At 35.7% G+C, this 19,254-nt stretch overlaps 2 protein-coding genes across 6 annotated transcripts; both read left to right on the top strand.

The window, feature by feature from the left end:
* Positions 1–268: 268 nt before the first annotated feature.
* LOC100789803 (uncharacterized) lies at positions 269–3,550 on the top strand. Its single transcript, XM_003517762.5, has 5 exons — positions 269–850; positions 1,699–1,798; positions 1,881–2,022; positions 3,071–3,166; positions 3,258–3,550. The coding sequence occupies exons 1-5, from the start codon at positions 562–564 to the stop codon at positions 3,393–3,395; spliced, it is 765 nt and encodes a 254-aa protein (XP_003517810.1). The 5' UTR covers positions 269–561; the 3' UTR covers positions 3,396–3,550.
* A 1,178-nt stretch (positions 3,551–4,728) lies between these two features.
* Positions 4,729–15,132, top strand: LOC100789273 (integrin-linked protein kinase 1). 5 transcript variants are annotated; one of them, XM_006573068.4, is made up of 12 exons: positions 4,729–4,848; positions 4,938–5,280; positions 5,443–5,517; positions 5,858–5,974; positions 6,433–6,527; positions 10,221–10,341; positions 10,451–10,530; positions 12,964–13,023; positions 13,161–13,282; positions 13,827–13,912; positions 14,012–14,127; positions 14,745–15,132. In XM_006573068.4, the coding sequence occupies exons 2-12, from the start codon at positions 4,996–4,998 to the stop codon at positions 14,770–14,772; spliced, it is 1,185 nt and encodes a 394-aa protein (XP_006573131.1). In that variant the 5' UTR covers positions 4,729–4,848; positions 4,938–4,995; the 3' UTR covers positions 14,773–15,132. The 5 variants fall into 5 exon arrangements, with proteins under 5 accessions (XP_006573131.1, XP_006573130.1, XP_040865982.1 ...); XM_006573067.4 differs by having other exon boundaries at positions 4,730–4,848; positions 14,611–15,132; XM_041010048.1 differs by having other exon boundaries at positions 4,783–5,280.
* Positions 15,133–19,254: the final 4,122 nt, after the last annotated feature.

Genomic DNA, 19,254 nt, shown 5'->3' with positions numbered 1-19,254 from the left:
TGCATGATCTCTAATATTATTAGTTCTGATACGTAGATCAAATCATACAATACAAACAAAAATTCCTATATTCATCCAGAAAAATTCTGCCAGTATAAAGAGACTAGGAGCTTAAAATATAAAATGGAGGAGAAATACTAGAAAACCGTTGACGAGAAAGTGACATATGGTCAATAATAATTGACACAATTGATAATATTTTTTTTTTGATAAAGTGATTCAGAATTTGAATTTAAATCTAGATTGATAATTGACTAAAAAATAAATAATATTAAGAGAAAAACAATGATATGCTAAAAAAAAAAAACATGAATAACCACAGGAACAAAAGATGGTTGGGCGGCGTAAGCAAGTAACCATGTAATGTACAAAATGATCACGAAGCGGAGTTCTCAGTAAGTTGACGCCAAAATGAATCGCGCGAGACTCGCAAGAACAAGCGCGCACGCGTCTTAATTGGTGAACTAAGATCCAAGTGGACCCCACTTCACAATAAAATCTTCACAAACCAAACTCCTTCAAACTCATCAATCAATCATATTAAATTAATTTGAATTCTTGATGGATTCCCTTCCTTCCGTGTCGCCCTCCATGGTCCTCCCTCCCAGCCACCCTTTCCGCCGCCTCCCTCCCAGCCTCGTCTCCGCCCGAACCAGAAGCCGCCGCCGCCGCCACGTGTCGGTGTCCTGCACCCTCTCCGGCAACGGCACCGACGACGAGGTCGAGAGGGCCCTCCACATGGACGGCGCAATTCCCGGCACCTCCGACGAGTTCGTCAAGCGCGTCTCCTCACGCGCCTACGACATGCGCCGCAACCTCCAACAATCCTTCGACACCAGCAGCTACGACGGTACCATACACCCCTCCTCCTCCTCCTCCTCCTCCTCCTCCTCTATTAGTCAATAGTTTTTATGTTTATTATCCATAAATGTTAATTCTTAGTATTTATTAGGAGAAGATGAAACCCGCAAACTTTCTCCTATTTTCTTTCATCTTAACCCTCCAACTCATTTTATATCTCCATAAATCAATAATTATGGTTTCATTATTTACGTTTTAGTCCTTTTACACATAAAATAACTTATTTTAGGTTCGCTGACTTTTTTTTTTCAAATCCAATTTTAGTCCCTGATTTCTAAAAAAATAGAAACTGAAACAAAAAGAAATGTACAGGTATAGAGGCCTAATGAACAATTAAACCCATAATTATTAGTAGCTTAAACTATTCATTTGGTAATGGTTAGTATAATTGTTACAGTATTATTTTAAGTTTTAAATTTTAGTCTCTGCATGATAAAACAGCAAGTTTTAGTTTCTAAACAGTTTTTTTCTTTTTTCTTTCGCCGGTATATTACTGCCAAAATAAGTTTTTGTAGTGGTTTTACACCGCAGAAGGTTTTCTCTGATTTTGCAATGGGGGACCAAAACTTAACTTTTATGCATGTTTAGGAGTAAGTTTTCTTTATATAGGGACTCAAATTTAAATTTAAAATGGAGACAAATGTAAGAACCAACTGAATATTTTACCCTTGTTATTATTGTACCTCCAAAATTAACTTTTATGAATGTGTAAATGATAAAATTTACAGTTTTCTTGTATAAAGTCTAAAACTTAAAATGGAGAAATTGAAGGGATAAAGAAAATCATTATTAATATGTTGTTTATGTTTTCCTTTCCTTTCCTTTTCTTTTCATCAGTTTTAGATGCCAACCCCTGGAGAGAGACTTCGAAGCCCGTGTATGTACTCACACAGAAGGAAAATCAATTGTGCACAATGAAAACCCGCAGAAATAGAAGGTTTGTTTGATTAATGATTCGATTTGTTCTGTGCTTTTCTCTTAAGTGGTGTTTGGCATTGAGTGTGCTTTTTGTGTAACAGTGAAGTTGAAAGAGAGCTTGGATTGTTGTTTTCTAAAGGCAGCAAGTGGAGTTCTGGAATTGGAAATCAGTCCAAACAAGTAAGGGGAGGGACGACTAATAAGTTTCAAATGCTTGTGGAAGATGTTAGAGAAGGAGTGCTGGTATGGGTTCTAATTCTATTCACACGCGCGCACACAAAATTGTAGCTTAATTTTTGTATGTTTATTCTGCATGCGTCAAGCATTTTGTAATGTGAAATGCATCCAGAAATATCAAAATACTCTGATTTATGTGCTTCCCTTTTATTTGAACTCATTTATTAATTTGTTATCTGGTTACTTCAATTGTAATATATTACTTTGTTTAGTGCAAACTAGGATGCAAACTATAAAATTCCTTGATTAGCTTTTCACCTTTTAATGTACCCTAGTCCGTACTGCCCTAAACAATAAGTTGAACCGTGCTATGTACATAACTTAAAAAGGACAAAACTTAGAAGCAATTCTTTAGATACTTTTAGTGTTGTTTTTCAATAAAAATTAGAGTTTTACCTTGATAATCTATGTAATAAAGGTTAACATAAAGGTTCTCCAATTGTCATTGAAGAAGACCAAAAGCATCTAAACAATTGTATCCAAATTTTGTCGAAACATAAATGCAGTTCTTTAGATACTTTTGGTGTTGTTCTCCAATTAGAATTGTAGTTTCACCATGGTAACTTATGTTGGTTCTTAATGCAAACTTTTATTATGTGAATTACTGAGGTGAAACTTAAGTTTTGGGGGGGGGGGAGAGATGAGGTGCATTGGATTAATTCTTATAGGATAAAATATGTTTTTAATCCTTAATAAATACTTGAATATTTTTTGTTCCCTGATAAATTTTTTTCTTTTGTTATTATTCTTTTTCAAAGAGATTAATAACAAATGAAATTTGTTTTATCAGGGATCAAACTCAAAATTTGCTAATTTATAGGGATTAAAAACTGTGTCAAGGAACGAAAACATAATTTTTGTTTTATTAGGGAGTAAAAATGATTTTTTTATTGAAGAACAAATATAAAATTTGGGTATTTATTAGGAATCAAAAATTATATTCTAGCCATTTTTATATGCAATGAAACAATCTTGTGTCTATAACATTGCATGGTATATTGTAGTTTTTGATCCATTCACACATAATCACTTGCAATTTGACATATGGTTGCAGGTATTTGAAGATGCAAATGAGGCTGTAAAGTATTGTGACTTGCTAGAAGGAGGTGGTCAAGGTTGTGAGGGTGTTGCCGAGATAGAAGCCTCATCGGTACAAAGAACTAAGCATTTTATTATTTGCCACTGCTCTTTCTGTTGCTTGAAAAAACTTTGTACCGTAACATTTGCTTTGTTTCTTGCAGATATTTGATCTTTGCCAGAAAATGAGGGCTCTTGCAGTTCTATTCCGCAGAGGGAGGACACCTCCTCTACCTGAAAGTCTTAAGCTCAATCTGCGAGCTCGTAAACGGTCCCTTGAAGATCAAGATGATTTGATGTGAAATTCATATTCCCTTTTCCTTTTGTTGAGAGGGAAGCAACTGTACGCTAATTGCTAATATGCTTAAGCTCCCCAAAGGAACAAAAGATGTATATTGATAGAAATTCATTCATCATATAATCGAAAAAGTATAGCATGTATATGGTTAATGGTTTACCCAATGCTCATGTTCAAAATTTCTTATTCCCTTTTTTTGTTGTTTAATTCAGTTCGGTTTAAGTTACAGGATCCGATCAGTTCGGTTCAGAGCATAAGAAATAGTTCGGTTTAGTAGTTCTTGATTAAAATTGATTTGAATTTTAGAATACAGTGCATCAATCTGAAAATAGTTCGGTTGATTTGATTTTTTGAACCAAATTCAATCTCTATAGTCACTAAAAAACAATGTCGTTTGCTCACCTATTGGAATATTACATATTTGGTACTACCATGTGCAAAGACTTTGGGGGCCAATGGCCAACCCGTACAATTTTCCACTTTTCCTCTTATTGTCAATATTAAATAATGATTGGCCACAATATTTTAATAATATAGTTTTGACTCGATGTGGCTATATTATGATAAAATGAAAACCTGATTTTTTTTCCACTTTGAGCTATTTCTTAATATGGTATGAATGAAAATTTCCTCTTAGAAGTATTTGGCATTGACAATGTAGCCAAAGAGATTCTCAATGTCCGTTGTCCCAATAAATTTTTTTCATGTTAGATAGCACTATTTTTCAATTCATTCAATTAGAGATTAATTTTGTTCATTGTAACAGTTAGAAATCAAATACAAATTTTTTTAAATGAATTATTCTTACTCATTTGAATGTAATAAAATTTTACATCATTACATTAATATTTTGATTGTTGCAATTTGGAGCACATAAATAGCTAGTGGCAATTTTTTTTTTAAGAAAGCTATTGACAATCTGAATGAAGAGCCCACTCATAGCTAAAGTGTGATTATTGTATTAAAATAGAAATATAAACACGAAAGGTATCGTACTAAAATAGGATATACCCCGCACCTGATCCTAACAAGAAAAACAGAAAATGCTGCAAAGCGAAGATAATATTATAAAAGATCGACTTTTAATATGGAACACATTCATCTTTGTTCAGATGATTTGACTAGGTATCTTTAATGATTTTTTTTAATCATGTTTTGTTTTTTTATTAGAACTCGAACCCAAAATCTTATTTAAAGAGATTGTACTGAGAGTCATGGATCAACAATTTATTGGTAATCTTAGTTTGAAGATTAATTACTAAAATGTAATATTCAAATTCAAATATAATCATATATAATATATAAATATTAAATTTACTCTATATTTTTAATAGGAGAAAACAATTTCGGTTGAATTAGTAAAAGTAGGATAACTAATAACGGATAAGAGTGCCAAAAACTTCACAATCACATCAAACACCATGAAAACAAACTAGAAGAAACAAAGCCACAAATTAGTAAATCAGAAAACAATTTTCTGTTTTTTCAATTTCATTTGCATTGCATATGCATTTTCATTTACATTTGCATTTGCATTTGATTTCAGCGTTCGCAAGTAGTAATCAAAATCAAACCAGAGCGACCGAGGAGGGCGGCGATCGGCGATGAGCAGCGGCGGCGGATCGTCAGAGGCGGCGGCGGCGGCGAAGGAGAAGGAGAAGGAGAAGGCGCGTGTGAGTCGAACGTCGCTGATTCTGTGGCACGCGCACCAAGACGACGCCGCAGCGGTGAGGAAGCTTCTGGAGGAGGATCCATCGCTGGTGAAGGCGAGGGATTACGACAGCCGGACGCCGCTACATGTGGCGTCGCTCCATGGATGGGTTGAGGTTGCGAATTGCTTGATCGAATTCGGTGCTGACGTCAACGCTCAGGATCGTTGGAAAAACACTGTACTTTCTCTCTCTCTCTCTCTCTCTCTCTCTCTCTCTCTCTCTCTATATATATATATATATATATATGTTTTTGTTTGTTTTGTGATTGGTTGATTAATTGGAGAGTTTTTTCTTTTTGTGATGAATGTCTGAAATTTATTGTTGTTTTGTTCTGGAAAGCCTCTGGCTGATGCAGAAGGAGCTAAAAGAACTGCCATGATTGAGCTTTTGAAGTCACATGGTGGCTTGTCGTATGTGAGTATCCACATTTCTCTCTCTCTCTCTCGCCAATGGAATAGATATTTTTTGTAAGAATGAAAATATAGATATACCACTTACCACATGGATCAACTGACACGGAATTGTTTGAGCTTAATCAAATGTTTTATCATTCAAGTCTTGAATATACAACCGCATTCAATATTGTCATTTATAGTGGTCTTACTTTGAATTGGATTGCCTTCCGCTGTAATCTAAATTAGAAATGAAAATATATTCTCTATTGCATGAAAATGAAGTGATGAAGGAGAAATGGGTTTGTAATACTAATATGCGTGTGTTGTAATTGGTGATGAATTTGATGTTGATGATGCAGGGCCAGAATGGAAGCCATTTTGAACCGAGTCCTGTTCTTCCCCCATTGCCTAACAAATGTGATTGGGAAGTTGACCCTTCTGAGCTGGACTTCTCCAATTCAGTTTGCATTGGAAAGGTGTTTTCTACATTTTCTTGATGTCTTTATTGGCGTTGTATTGTATCAAGATCTTACCATGAGTTTTAGAACTTGTACTGTATTTATTGTGGTAGAGTTGTGAGTCTGAAATTGTCTTATCATAGGTCATATGTGAGTATTATTGGTTGTGAGTCTGCAACTGGAAATCTTCATAATGGTAATCTTGTCATTTGAATTGTTTTTTAATTTCTTTCTTAATTTTTCATTGTTGGGATCATCAGTGTTAAAGACTAGTTATGGTTGACTGAAAGAACATCAGACACACTTACCTGCACTAGCCTAGTTTGATTTCTGTATATGCCATGCTTCTTGTCTTTACTTATGCGTGAATGCTTTACTGTTCATGTCATTTTGCTTTTACTTTGCATTTATACTGTTGTTGAACCAAATCTGCACTCGAGGTTTGGTCTTATTATGAGTGTGTTTCCTTCCTGAAGGGATCTTTTGGTGAGATTTTGAAAGCCCATTGGCGTGGAACACCTGTTGCTGTCAAACGTATTCTTCCATCTCTGTCAGATGATAGATTGGTCATGTAAGATTCTTTATTTAATCTCTAGAATTTGTCTTGATTTGAATGCTATATGGGTATCAGATGATGGGTGCCGTGGAAGTTTTCTGATTGCCTGCGGCTAATGAATCTGTTAAAACTAATAACTTTTATTTATCTTCTGTCATGTCTTACACGGGGTTACAGGCAGGGTTCTTCTCTTGTAGCCTGAGAAGATGGGCATGGTCCCCCACAAAACTTTTTTTTATTTCTTTTAAACTTGGCTTTTCTTTGTGTGCTTATTTTTTATTTAAAAAGTTAAGTTGTCTCTCCCAAACTAAAACTGTCTCATTGTGGCTCCAATCACAACAGCTATGCCCTGGCTATGGGTAACCATTTCAAAACTGAACTGTTTCTGGTGATGATATTTTGTTCTGGTTGAACCACCTACCTCTTTAGGGCAAAATGATTTACTCTAAAGCCCATGTACTTATTTATGTTTATCAATGAATAATCAAAACTAAATGAGAGGGAAGGCAATAGACAGACATCTTATGGTTAAGCTTTTACACGACTAATACACTTGTAAAAACATAGAAAGTTAGTTTAAAAAGATGAATATACCATCAATTGATATTTTGTTATATGTTACTCATCAACAACAACAACAACAACAACAACGCCTTATCCCACTAGGTGGGGTCGGTTACATGGATCAACTTCCGCCATAATGTTCTATCAAGTACCATACTTCTATCCAAACCATTAATTTCGAGATCCTTTTTGATAACCCCTCTTATAGTCTTTTTGGGTCTTCCTCTGCCTCGAATTGTTTGTCTTCTCTCCATCTGGTCTACTCTCCTCACTACAGAGTCTACCGGTCTTCTCTCTACATGCCCAAACCACCTAAGTCTATTTTCCACCATCTTCTCTACAATAGGCGCTACTCCAACCCTCTCTCTAATAGCTTTGTTTCTAATTTTATCCTGTCGAGTCTTACCACACATCCACCGCAACATCCTCATCTCCGCTACACCTACTTTATTCTCATGTTGGCTCTTGACCGCCCAACATTCTGTTCCGTACAAAATCGCCGGTCTTACCGCAGTCCGATAAAACTTTCCCTTTAGCTTGATCGGTACCTTTGCATCACATAACACCCCCGATGCTTTTCTCCATTTCATCCATCCTGCTTGAATGCGATGGTTCACATCCCCTTCAATTTCCCCATCATCCTGTATTACAGACCCAAGATATTTAAACCGTGTGACTTGAGGGATAATATGGTCTCCTATTTTCACCTCTGAGTTAGAAACCCTCCTTCTTTTGTTGAACTTACATTCCATATACTCCGATTTGCTTCTGCTTAGGCGAAAGCCATGTGTTTCTAGAGCTCGTCTCCAAGTTTCCAACCTCTCATTCAACTCCTCCCTCGACTCTCCAAGGAGGACTATGTCATCTGCAAAAAGCATGCATCTCGGCGCTATCTCTTGGATTTGTTCCGTGAGGACATCCAGAATTAAGGTAAAAAGGTAGGGGCTAAGGGTTGACCCTTGATGTAAACCAATTGTGATGGGAAAATCGTCTGACTCTCCATCCTGTGTCCTAACACTAGTCGATACCCTATCATACATATCTTGGATAGCTCGAATATATGCAACCCTAACCCCTTTCTTCTCTAGAGCTTTCCACAAAATCTCTCTAGGCACTCTATCATACGCTTTCTCCAAGTCAATAAAAATCAAGTGCAAGTCTTGTTGGGCCATGCGATATTGCTCCATCACCCGCCGTAATAAATAAATCGCTTCCATGGTCGACCTTCCCGGCATGAAACCAAATTGATTCTCAGTAACTTGAGTCTCCTTTCTTAATCTCCGTTCGATCACTCTTTCCCATAATTTCATGGTATGACTCATGAGCTTGATTCCCCTATAATTTGCACAATTTTGTATATCCCCCTTGTTCTTATAGATTGGCACTAACGTGCTTCTCCTCCATTCCTCCGGCATGCGTTTTGACCTCATAATTTCGTTAAAGAGTTCGGTGAGCCACTCAAGACCTCTATCTCCAAGAGTTTTCCACACTTCAATAGGTATGTTGTCTGGCCCCACCGCCTTACCATTACTCATTCTTTTCAACGCTTCCTTTACTTCCTGTTTCTGAATCCGACGATAGTACTTATAGTTCCGGTCCTCTTCTCTTGTGTCTAGACTGCTAGAGTCATATCCATATCCATCATTAAATAAGTTGTGGAAATACGCCTTCCACCTTTCCTTGATATCTTTTTCATGCACTAAGACTTTGCCTTCTTCATCCTTAACACACTTTACTTGATCCAAATCTCTAGTCTTCCTCTCTCTACCCTTAGCAAGCCTATATATAGATCTTTCTCCGTCCCTGGTTCCTAGAGCTTGGTATAGTCCGTCAAAAGCTTGGGCTCTTGCCTCACTCACCGCCTTTTTGGTTTCATTTCTAGCTATCTTATACTTATCCCAAGTTTCAGAATTTCTACACCTAGACCACTCCTTGAAACACTCCTTTTTTACTCTAACTTTGCTCTGAACATTTTCATTCCACCACCACGATTCTTTACCCCTAGGTCCAAAACCTCTAGATTCACCCAACGTCTCTTTAGCCACTTTAATAATCTCTTGGGACATCTTGTTCCACATATCATTTGCACTTCCTTGTGATTGCCCACACCAACCCTCCCATATCTTTTGTTGGAAGATTCCTTGTTTCTCACCCTTCAAATGCCACCATTTGATCCTTGGTGCTACCAGAGGACTTCTTCTCTTTGCCCTATCTCTAATTCTTACATCCATAACCAAAACTCTATGTTGGGTAGTCAAGCTCTCTCCCGGGATAACTTTACAGTTCAAGCAATACTTCCTATCAGACTTCCTGATAAGGAAGAAATCTATCTGAGAACATGTCCCTCCACTTTTGTAAGTGATAAGATGTTCCTCTCTTTTCTTAAACCATGTATTGGCTATAGAAAGATCCAAAGCCTCCGAAAACTCCAAGATGGATTTACCCTCCCCATTCATCTCCCCTAGGCCAAAACCCCCATGCACCCCCTCAAAACCTCTAGCCACGCTACCTACATGTCCATTGAGATCCCCTCCTAGGAAAACTTTCTCTCCTTGGGGTATATCCTGAAGTACCCCTTCTAGATCCTCCCAAAATTTTACCTTAAAGTGTTCTGCTAACCCAACCTGAGGTGCGTACCCACTAATAACATTAAAGGTGTCCTGTCCCACTACCAATTTTAAGACTATGATACGATCTCCTACTCTTCTTACATCCACGACATCCTTCTTCCACTCCTTGTCCACAATAATCCCTACCCCATTTCTTGATCTGATTTTTCCCGTATACCACAGCTTAAATCCCGAGCTGTCTAATTCTTTCGCTTTTTCACTTGTCCACTTAGTTTCTTGTAGGCACATAAAATTGATCTTCCTCCTCACCATAACATCCACTATGTTACTCATATTTCATTTAATTAGAATCTCTCTATTTGTGTGTATATGCGGTGTCCCCATGTCCTATATTTTAGACATTAGCCGTGTTGAAGTATTTATGTCGTGTCCGGTGTTAGTGTTAGAGTCCTTGCTTCATAGCAATAGACAGACAACTTGGTTTAAGCTTGTGTAATTTCAGAACTATTTTTTATATCTTATCCTTTTGTCAGCCACTTATCCTTTTCTTTCTGCTGATTACTTTTTAATACAGTCAGGACTTCAGGCAGGAGGTTAATTTACTTGTGAAGCTTCGACACCCTAATGTTGTTCAATTTCTTGGAGCTGTTACTGACAGAAAGCCTCTTATGTTAATTACTGAGTATCTGAGAGGAGTATGTGAATGCATATAACTAGACACCTAGGTTCTGATGCTCTGAACTTATGCAATCTTATGCTTTAAGATTAAACTCTACTAAATCTCTATTTCATGCCATTTTTTAGGGTGATCTTCATAAGTACCTCAAGGACAAAGGTGCACTTAGTCCTTCAACAGCCATCAATTTTGGCTTGGATATTGCTAGGTATGGTGTGTCATACCTTAAGTTTCCTTTATTTTTCTTTTTAAATTTTTTATAAAGAGAACAAACAGAAAACCACAAAACAAGAGAATCATTAACCCATAGATCTCTTCAACCTCTCCATAAATCTGTTATATAATTATAAACCACTCCTAAATAATTCTCACACGTCAGTTACTGAGAATCTGAAAAAACTATTAAATATGACCCCACAAAAGATCTGAGATTACAAGGAGAGCAGTCTTGAAGAGGACCTTACACTTTTGCCTTGTTGAATGCTTCTGAAATGGATGGATGGAAGATGTTCCAATTTCAGAAGAGGCTGGCCATTCTACTTCTAAAAAAATTCCAAAAGTCATTTCCAAAGCTGCCAAGCAACCTTAAAATCAAGAAAAGATGATTGTTTGTATCTGAACACTCAAAGCACATAACTAAAGCATTGGGATAGAAAATAGTGTTTTAGTTTCTTGCTTTACAACCTAATTGCTGTAGAATACTCTGAACGATTGATGTCCTTGACCTTGTAAAAGCCTTATATGTTTATGGGTGCCTCTCTACCCCTCAACTCACTTTGCAACTGTATTTGATTGTGCTTATGGCTTTCTTTGGTGTTCTGATGCTTCAAGGTATTGGATTGGGCTGTTCTGCTGCATTTTTCTACGTTCTATTCTATGGTATTCAACCCCCCCTGTTTTAGACAATATATTGTACCCTCCCATAGATGTACTTGCGTTGGTCTTCTATAAAAATAAAAATAAAAATCAAAGAATGTCACTGTTAATGGATGCAAAGTTGCTATTCAACTCAAAAATATCACTATATCGTCTTGCTGAAATCTAAATTCCTTAGTTGCTTGATCAGTCAACTGCAAGTTTTGATGAAATTGATTAAAACTTAAAAGTATAGGCTGTCAGGCTTTTCTTAAAATTATGTATTTCAATAGCTAAAACTTGGTTGGAGATAAGGTTGCAAAGATTTGGAACCACACAAAAATAGATTTTCTCCTACCTAGTCATAGTGCTTTTTGCTGCTTACTCTTCAGTTTTCACTAGGGGTGGGTATACAAACTCAGATCCATAGACCGGGCCGTTAAGCCCGTAAACCTAGTGGTCTTTATCCGTGGACTCGCAGACTACCCATTTAATTCGCCTAAATCCAATGTGCAAGTATTATTAATTTGTTATGTTAAGATTTTGATATTTAATTTATGTTTTATTATTAATTTGTTATGTTTAAAATGTTGGTATATTTTAGGGTGATAGATTTTAGCTTAAAAAATGAAGTCAACTTTTTTCTTCTTCTAATTTTATACATTTTTCACTTTTTAAAAAAATATTATTTTATAAAAAATACTTTTTTAATTACTATTTTAACCTGTGGACCGGTCCATATACTTACCCTTAGTTTTCACTAACCCATTGGTTCAATCTGAAGTTGTTAAGAGTCCAACCCAAAAGACTAGTGCATTAGGTGGGAGAACCTTAATGCTTAATTATCACATCAAGTAGGTTATTCTACTCAATGTGGGACTCCTAACATTATTGTTAGGATATAGGGAGAAGTGAGAGTTAATTAAGATAGTTAGACTGTTAATGAGTTAGTTAGTTAGTTAGTTAAAGGGGTTTATTGGATATAAATAGGAAAAGAAGGATACAAGAGAGGGAGATTTGTTGTCATTGTAAATTGAGCATTAACTTTTTGTAAAAGGAGAAGTCCTTTGCGAAAGGGAAATCCTTAGAGGAGAGTTTTCTCTCCTATTTTCTGTTCTTTTCTTACTATAAAGTAAAATTCTTTCTTTTCTTCATCATTTCAATTCCTAGTTCTTAACAAAAGTTTACCTTGAGTTTGACTATGAACCCTAGTTTCCTCTTAAGGAATATGAATATGCAATGAAGCAAACAATAAAATATTGGTTTTTACCTTATCTTTGGTAGAGAGGAAAGAAAACGAGGGAGGAAAGAAAGTTTTGAAATTTAAATTGGAGGGAAAGTGGAAGGAAAAGAATTAAATTTTAGTTTCTTGAAGTTAATTTTCTTTAAATTTTCCTTCTATTTTCTCTTCAACCAATCAAAGGAAAAGACATTGTTATGTGTGTTTTCTTTCCTTTCACTTTCACTCCTTCCAAACGGACCCTTGGTCTGTATTGAAGAAATTTCATGGAGTAACCCTGTTGAGACATATATATACCCTTGATATGATTTTCTACAAAAAACAATTGTCATAGCCAGTTAAGTTTTTCTGTGTATATCAGGGAACAAATGGTATCATAACTTACAATTTTCTTTAAAAAGAAGAACTGGACCAAGAAATAATGGCTATAAACTGTATTACAAGCTCACGTAAAAATATAAGTGAAGTTTTTGTTATTCCTCAGTTAAAGAAACTGAATAGTTCATTGAATCTAACTATTATGTATTGTGTGAATATTGTTTGTAGAGGGATGGCTTATCTTCACAATGAACCAAATGTTATCATTCATCGAGACCTAAAGCCAAGGTAAATATATTATTCTTACAGATTGATTTAAACTTTGCTTTCTCCTAGATTGAGAGTATTTAGTGTGATCTGCATGGCAGGAATTTATATGTCTATGCATTACATGTTTGAAATCGTTTTCACCCCTAAAATTTCAGGAATGTTCTTTTAGTCAACTCCAGTGCTGACCATTTAAAAGTTGGTGATTTTGGACTTAGTAAGCTCATTAAGGTCCAAAGTGCTCATGACGTATACAAGATGACGGGTGAAACTGGAAGCTGTGAGTATTAGAAATTCTTTCAAATTAGTAAGGGAACAATGCATAGACATGCCATGAACTTTACCTTCTTTTTGAAATATCCACCTTGAACTTTCATAAAGAGCTGAGTCTTAAACTTTCTAAATCTGCATTGGACCAATCCATTCCGAAATTAAGTTAAAATCACTGATAACATGACTTGAATGTGATAATCTCTAATTTATTCATTTTATTTTTAATTTTTATTTTATTTACAATTTCCCTAAATTAAAAAATTTAGAATAATTTAAAAGGAAAAAAAAGTAAGAGTATTTAAAAATAAAATAAAATAAAGTCATATGAATAGTAAGATATTATTACGTGTATTAATCAATGCACGTTTTTGTTATGATTATGCATGGAAGGTTCTATTTATAATTAGGAAAGGTTAAGAGCCTTTCATCCGAAATTGGAAGTTTAATATGGCTATTTTAATAAAGCTGAAGGGATGTGTGCACTTTTTTCAATTAATAATAGTAACTTTAAAGCACAAAATTGAATGTTCTTCTTTTGGGAGGAAAAATAGACCGCTACATGGCTCCTGAAGTTCTCAAACACCGGAGATATGATAAGAAGGTTGATGTGTTCTCCTTTGCAATGATTCTGTATGAGGTAATGCTGCACCCTTGAGATTTAGAATTTTGTTTGATAAAATTTGAAGCTAGTTCTAAACTTCAAATTCATGATCCTTGAAATCCTTCTTTGGTTCAGATGCTTGAAGGTGAACCCCCTTTTTCAAATTACGAACCTTATGATGGAGCCAAATATGTGGCAGAAGGACACAGACCTTCTTTTAGGGGAAAGGGTTATATCCCTGAACTGCGAGAGTAAGTCATTTCTAATCCCGCATTTGCTATTTGTTAGAGATGAAAATCATTCTTTTGCCTTGAACCTAATAACTTAAGCATCTACTTCCACTTCCCTCTTCTCTTACTTTTACACGAACCCAACATCTATTTTCTTAGTGTGTGAACAGTTAAAGTACTTGAAGATCTGATTCATTATGAATGAGATTAAGATTGAAGAGAACAAAAATGTTTCATATCTTCTTATCCTAGTTCTTTGTCATATGCTTATTCGTGCTACTTGTTACATCCAATTTTCAATACGCCTAAACATAAATATGAAACCTCTAATTTTGATATCACTTGGTAGTAGCTAGGTTATGCTTACAAATTAGGCTGTAAGAAGTTTCTGTCTAGTTGAATACTTATTTCTTTTATATCAACTATTTATGAGAGTAGCTTTATGCTTGTAATTGTAATCATGAATAGTCGTATGGACTTCGACCTTGCATTGCATGTTCTTAGGTTAACTGAGCAGTGTTGGGATGCTGACATGAAGCAAAGACCTTCATTCATAGAGATCATTAAACACCTTGAAAAGATCAAGGAAAATTTGCCTTCAGATCATCACTGGCACTTGTTCACTTCATGATTTTTAGGAGCATTGGTGCCGTGAAATTCAGATGATTATCTGCTATTACCATTCCAGCGGGTTGCCTTATCTACTGTCGCGGGTTTTTGAACAGAGCCGACTTGGAAAACCTAGCTAAGGTCATGAGCATTGCTTTGAACTGTTAGATTCAAATGAGCATAACAGGTTTATGCTGATTGCCTTTATCTGGTGTTTACATTCAATTACTGTTTTTTGTCTCATTAAAATTCTTGGCGAATTCTATTCAGCTATTTAAGTGAGCAGATACTAGTTGTTGCTTGAGTGTAATATGTAGGGTACAAAACCCATTGAGGAAAAATATAACACATCATGCAATCTAGTGTTTAATATTTTATCTTATGATTAAAAATTAATAGCGGTTTTCATTTCTTGGATATTGTTTGACCAATTCTTCTGTTCAATGCTACCAACTACTATGAGATTCTCTTTCTCATTTTTTAGGTTTAATATTTGTGAATTTGAAATTTGAAATGGATTCAAATTTGTGATTTGCCCGACAGGTTGTTGGCACAAATGCATCTAAGAAGCATATTCATGAAAAATTAAAAATGGACTGTAGCAGTTTCTGGAGGCTAAAAGTCAGAAGATTTTTAATGCTTGATATACACTTCACACTAGTAATTTTTGACAATTTTTAGCCGCTAGAAAATGAACACAAATAAAATAATAATAAAATTAGTGTCACATCAATATCATTATTTAATGCTATAAATAAACGCAGGAACTAAAATCTTAACGAAAAAATGTTTAGAGATTTTGACTAATCAAACTTTTGTTTAAGAACTGAAATCCAAAATTTGAAACAGTTCAAGAACTAAAAACTTAGTTGACCCTATTTTTTAACTATCCATGCAAAATTATATGATAATATTATTTAAATGAATATACTATAGGTCTTCCAACAAGTCATTCATGTTGTAAATTATGTATGTTTCTCATCCATGCCAAAATTATGGTGGGTTACCTTTCATTAATTTACTTTTTCACAAAGCCATCAAAGCTTTTGCCTTTGTATGATGAGATGATTAAAATACTAAGGAAGGAATGTGTTCATCCTCCTCCTCCTCCCGAAGATCCAACATTGATTACATGGCCTCCTCTTGCAAGAAGCAAACAAGTTAATAGATGTGTGCATCATGTTTTCTCTCAAGGAAGAATTTCCAGCCCTTGAAAGAAAGATAGACCTTGTAAACAAAGGTACAGTCCAAACCTTTTCACACACACACACACACACAATTGAAAAGTGGTGGACTTGACCACGATCATTATCGTCACTGACGGACTGCCTGGGCCGTGGTCAATTGACCATTGTTATAGTACTAGCAAACAAATTATCTTAGAAACTAAATTATAAATGCAATAAAACATAAATGGATACAAGTCATGGGTTGCATCCTAGGAAACACTTGTTTGACATCTCGAGCCTAATGTGTGATGATGGAGTTGCTCAAAGGTTGGAGGGGTGCACAATGGTTTGCACCTGTTGGAATCCCTCATGGTACACTTTCAGCTTGACAGTGGGCTTAGCATCCTCTTCTTTGACAACTTTCATCATGTTGGGAATAATGTAGAAGCAAGTTTCATGATGATGATCCAAGCAATTTTGATGATGCCAAAAGCCCAAGTGATTGATTCAAGACTTCAAGATCAAGCATCAAGAATCCAATCCAAGATTCAAGATTCAAGAGAAGAAATCAAGAAGCAACAAGTCAAGACTTCATATAGGATAAGTATAAAAAAAAATTTCAAAAACCAAATAGCACAGTTTTGTTTTACAAAAGAATTTTCTCAAATTTTATAAGTTACCAGAGTGATTACTCTCTGGTAATCGATTACCAGTTATCAGTAATCGATTACCAGTGACCAGTTTGATTTTCAAAATGTTTTCAAATGATTTGTAACATTCCAAAATATTTTTCAAATAGTGTAATCGATTACACTATATTAGTAATCGATTACAAGTGAATCTGAACGTTGGAATTCAAATCCAATTGTGAAGAAGCGCAACTTTTCATAAAATGCATTGTGTAATCGATTACACCTTTGTGGTAATCGATTACCAATGAACAGTTTTGAAGAAAAAGTTAAGAGTTATAACTCTTAACATGGTTTTCTCTAAAGTCACAACTTTTCCAATGGTTTCTTTGACCAGACATGAAGAGTCTATAAAATCATGACTTTGGCACACATTCAAGATATCTATGATATTCTTCAAAACAATTCTTTTTCAAAATCTTTCTCTAACCATTGCCCATTGCTTTTTCTTTGCCAAAAAGCTTTCTAAACTTTGTTTTTCTGCAAATGGAAATTCTGCAGAAAACAAAAGTGTGCTATCTTTTCATCCCTTCTTCCTCTTGACAAAAGATTCAAAGGACTAACCGCCTGAGAATTCTTTTGATTCTCCCTTCCCCCTCTTGACAAAAGATTCAAAGGACTAACCACCTGAGATATCTTTTGTTTCCCCTTACAAAGATTCAAGGGACTAATCACCTAAGAATTCTTTGTCTTATCACATTGGAGCGTACATCTTTTGTGGTACAAGTAGAGCGTACATCTACTTGGGTTGTTATACTGAGAACAAGAGAGGATATATTTCTTGTGGATCAGTTCAAGTGGAGCGTACATCCACTTGGTTGTTCAAAGAGAACAAAGGAGGGTACATCCCTTGTGGATCTTTGCTTGTAAAGGATTTTACAAGGTTATTGGAAATCTCAAGAACCGGTGGTTGCTTGGGGACTGAATGTAGGCACGGGTTGTTGCCGAACCAGTATAAAAACTTGTGTTTGTTTTCTTCTTCCCTACACTCTTTACTTTTTCGCTGTGTACTTTTTATTTCCGCTTTACTTTTGTCTAAGTTATTGTTTCTATTCTTTACTTTCTCATAACTTAGTTGTAAAGCCTAATTGAATCTAGTAACATTAAGAAGGATAAATTTTTAATTAGTCAAGGCACATTCATAATTAATTCAACCCCCCTCTTAATTATTCTGAGGCCACTTGATCCAACAAATAAGTTTCCTTTGGGATTACCATTTGGGTAGAGACCCTTTTTTAGTGTTGATCTTGTGGGTTCATAGTGTGGGGTCCCAACCATTCATGTCATGAATGTTCCACCCAAAGGTTTCCCTCTTGTCCCTAAAAAACCACAACAATTTCTCCTCATCAATTTCATGTAAACCTACAGTAATCATAACTGGAAGAGAAGATGATGGGTTAATAAAAACATATTTGAAGTTGGAAGGAGGGGGCTTCAACTCCAATTTAGGAGGTTCCTCAATAGGAGGCTTTAGCTTTGGAATATTGCCCCATTCCAACCTCTCACAAATAGGCGGTCCCAGGACCATGTTGAGAGTGGAGAAACGTCAATATTTCCTCCACTTCAGGGTTCAACTCCCAATTAAGGTCCTCATTAGTGAGAACTCTCTCTTAATAGTCATCCATTCCCACACTTTGGAATGCCCCCTCCATCAGTACATTAGCTATATCAACAAACACAACAAAGCTACAGGAAGCAAATGACAAAGGTTGTTTCAAAGTATCAGATAAATTAGTACTACTCTCTCATCCCTAATATGAGGGTGAGTCTACCAAGCCTAACCTCAACAAGTAAATCACAAGTACTAAGGAAATCCATCCTAATATGATAGGATATCCTCATCAGCCTCTATATCTAAAATAACAAAATTAGTCGAAAAAAGGAACTTGTCCATATTAACTAGCAAATCCTTAATTGCCCTTATAGGATAGATAACTGAATGATCAACAAGGTGAAGAGTGATGTTAGTAGGTTCTAAGTCTGTTATGGCCAACTTTTTAAATACAAAATAGGGCATCAAATTTGTACTAGCCCCCAAATCACATAGGCACTTATCAAAGTAATATGCTCCTATCAAACAAGGAATAGTACATTTACTGGGGTCTTTCATCTTAGGGGAAACTTTTCTAAGGACCACAATGGAACACTTCTCATTGAGACCCACAATGCCTAAATTTGTTAATTTTCCTTTGTTTGATCAAATTTCTTTTAAATGCTTGGCATAAGATGGCATCTGTTAAATAGCCTCAATGAAAAGGAGGTTGATGTACACTTTATTCATAATCTCAAGAAATTTTCTAAATTGCACATGTCACTAGTCATTCTTAACTATATGAGAAAAAGGTATACTTATCTAAGGAGATGTCAGTATCTCCTTCTTTTCATCCCCTTTCTTCTTTGGTACTAAATTCCCATCAATAAGAACCTCAAGTTTCTTAGGTGCTTTGTCCTTCTCAGTAAGAACGTCATCTGCAACTTTTGGGAAATAACCTTCCTTCTCCTTAGAGTCCTCTTGAATCCTCTTGCTTCTTGTTATCACAACATTGACATCCTCCCTCTTAGGATTTGGTTTAGGTTGTGAAGGGAGGTTTCCCAACTGTCTTTGTGACGAGAGATTGTATGTTGGTCAGTTGATACTTCACTTCATTCTCTGATCATTCTTAGCCATATATTGAAGCATG

This window comes from Glycine max, chromosome 1, assembly GCF_000004515.6.
Source record: "Glycine max cultivar Williams 82 chromosome 1, Glycine_max_v4.0, whole genome shotgun sequence".
In the NCBI taxonomy this organism is placed as follows: domain Eukaryota; kingdom Viridiplantae; phylum Streptophyta; class Magnoliopsida; order Fabales; family Fabaceae; genus Glycine; species Glycine max.
The sequence above is the reverse complement of the archived record's forward strand: the minus strand, read 5'-3'. Positions and strand labels throughout refer to the sequence as shown.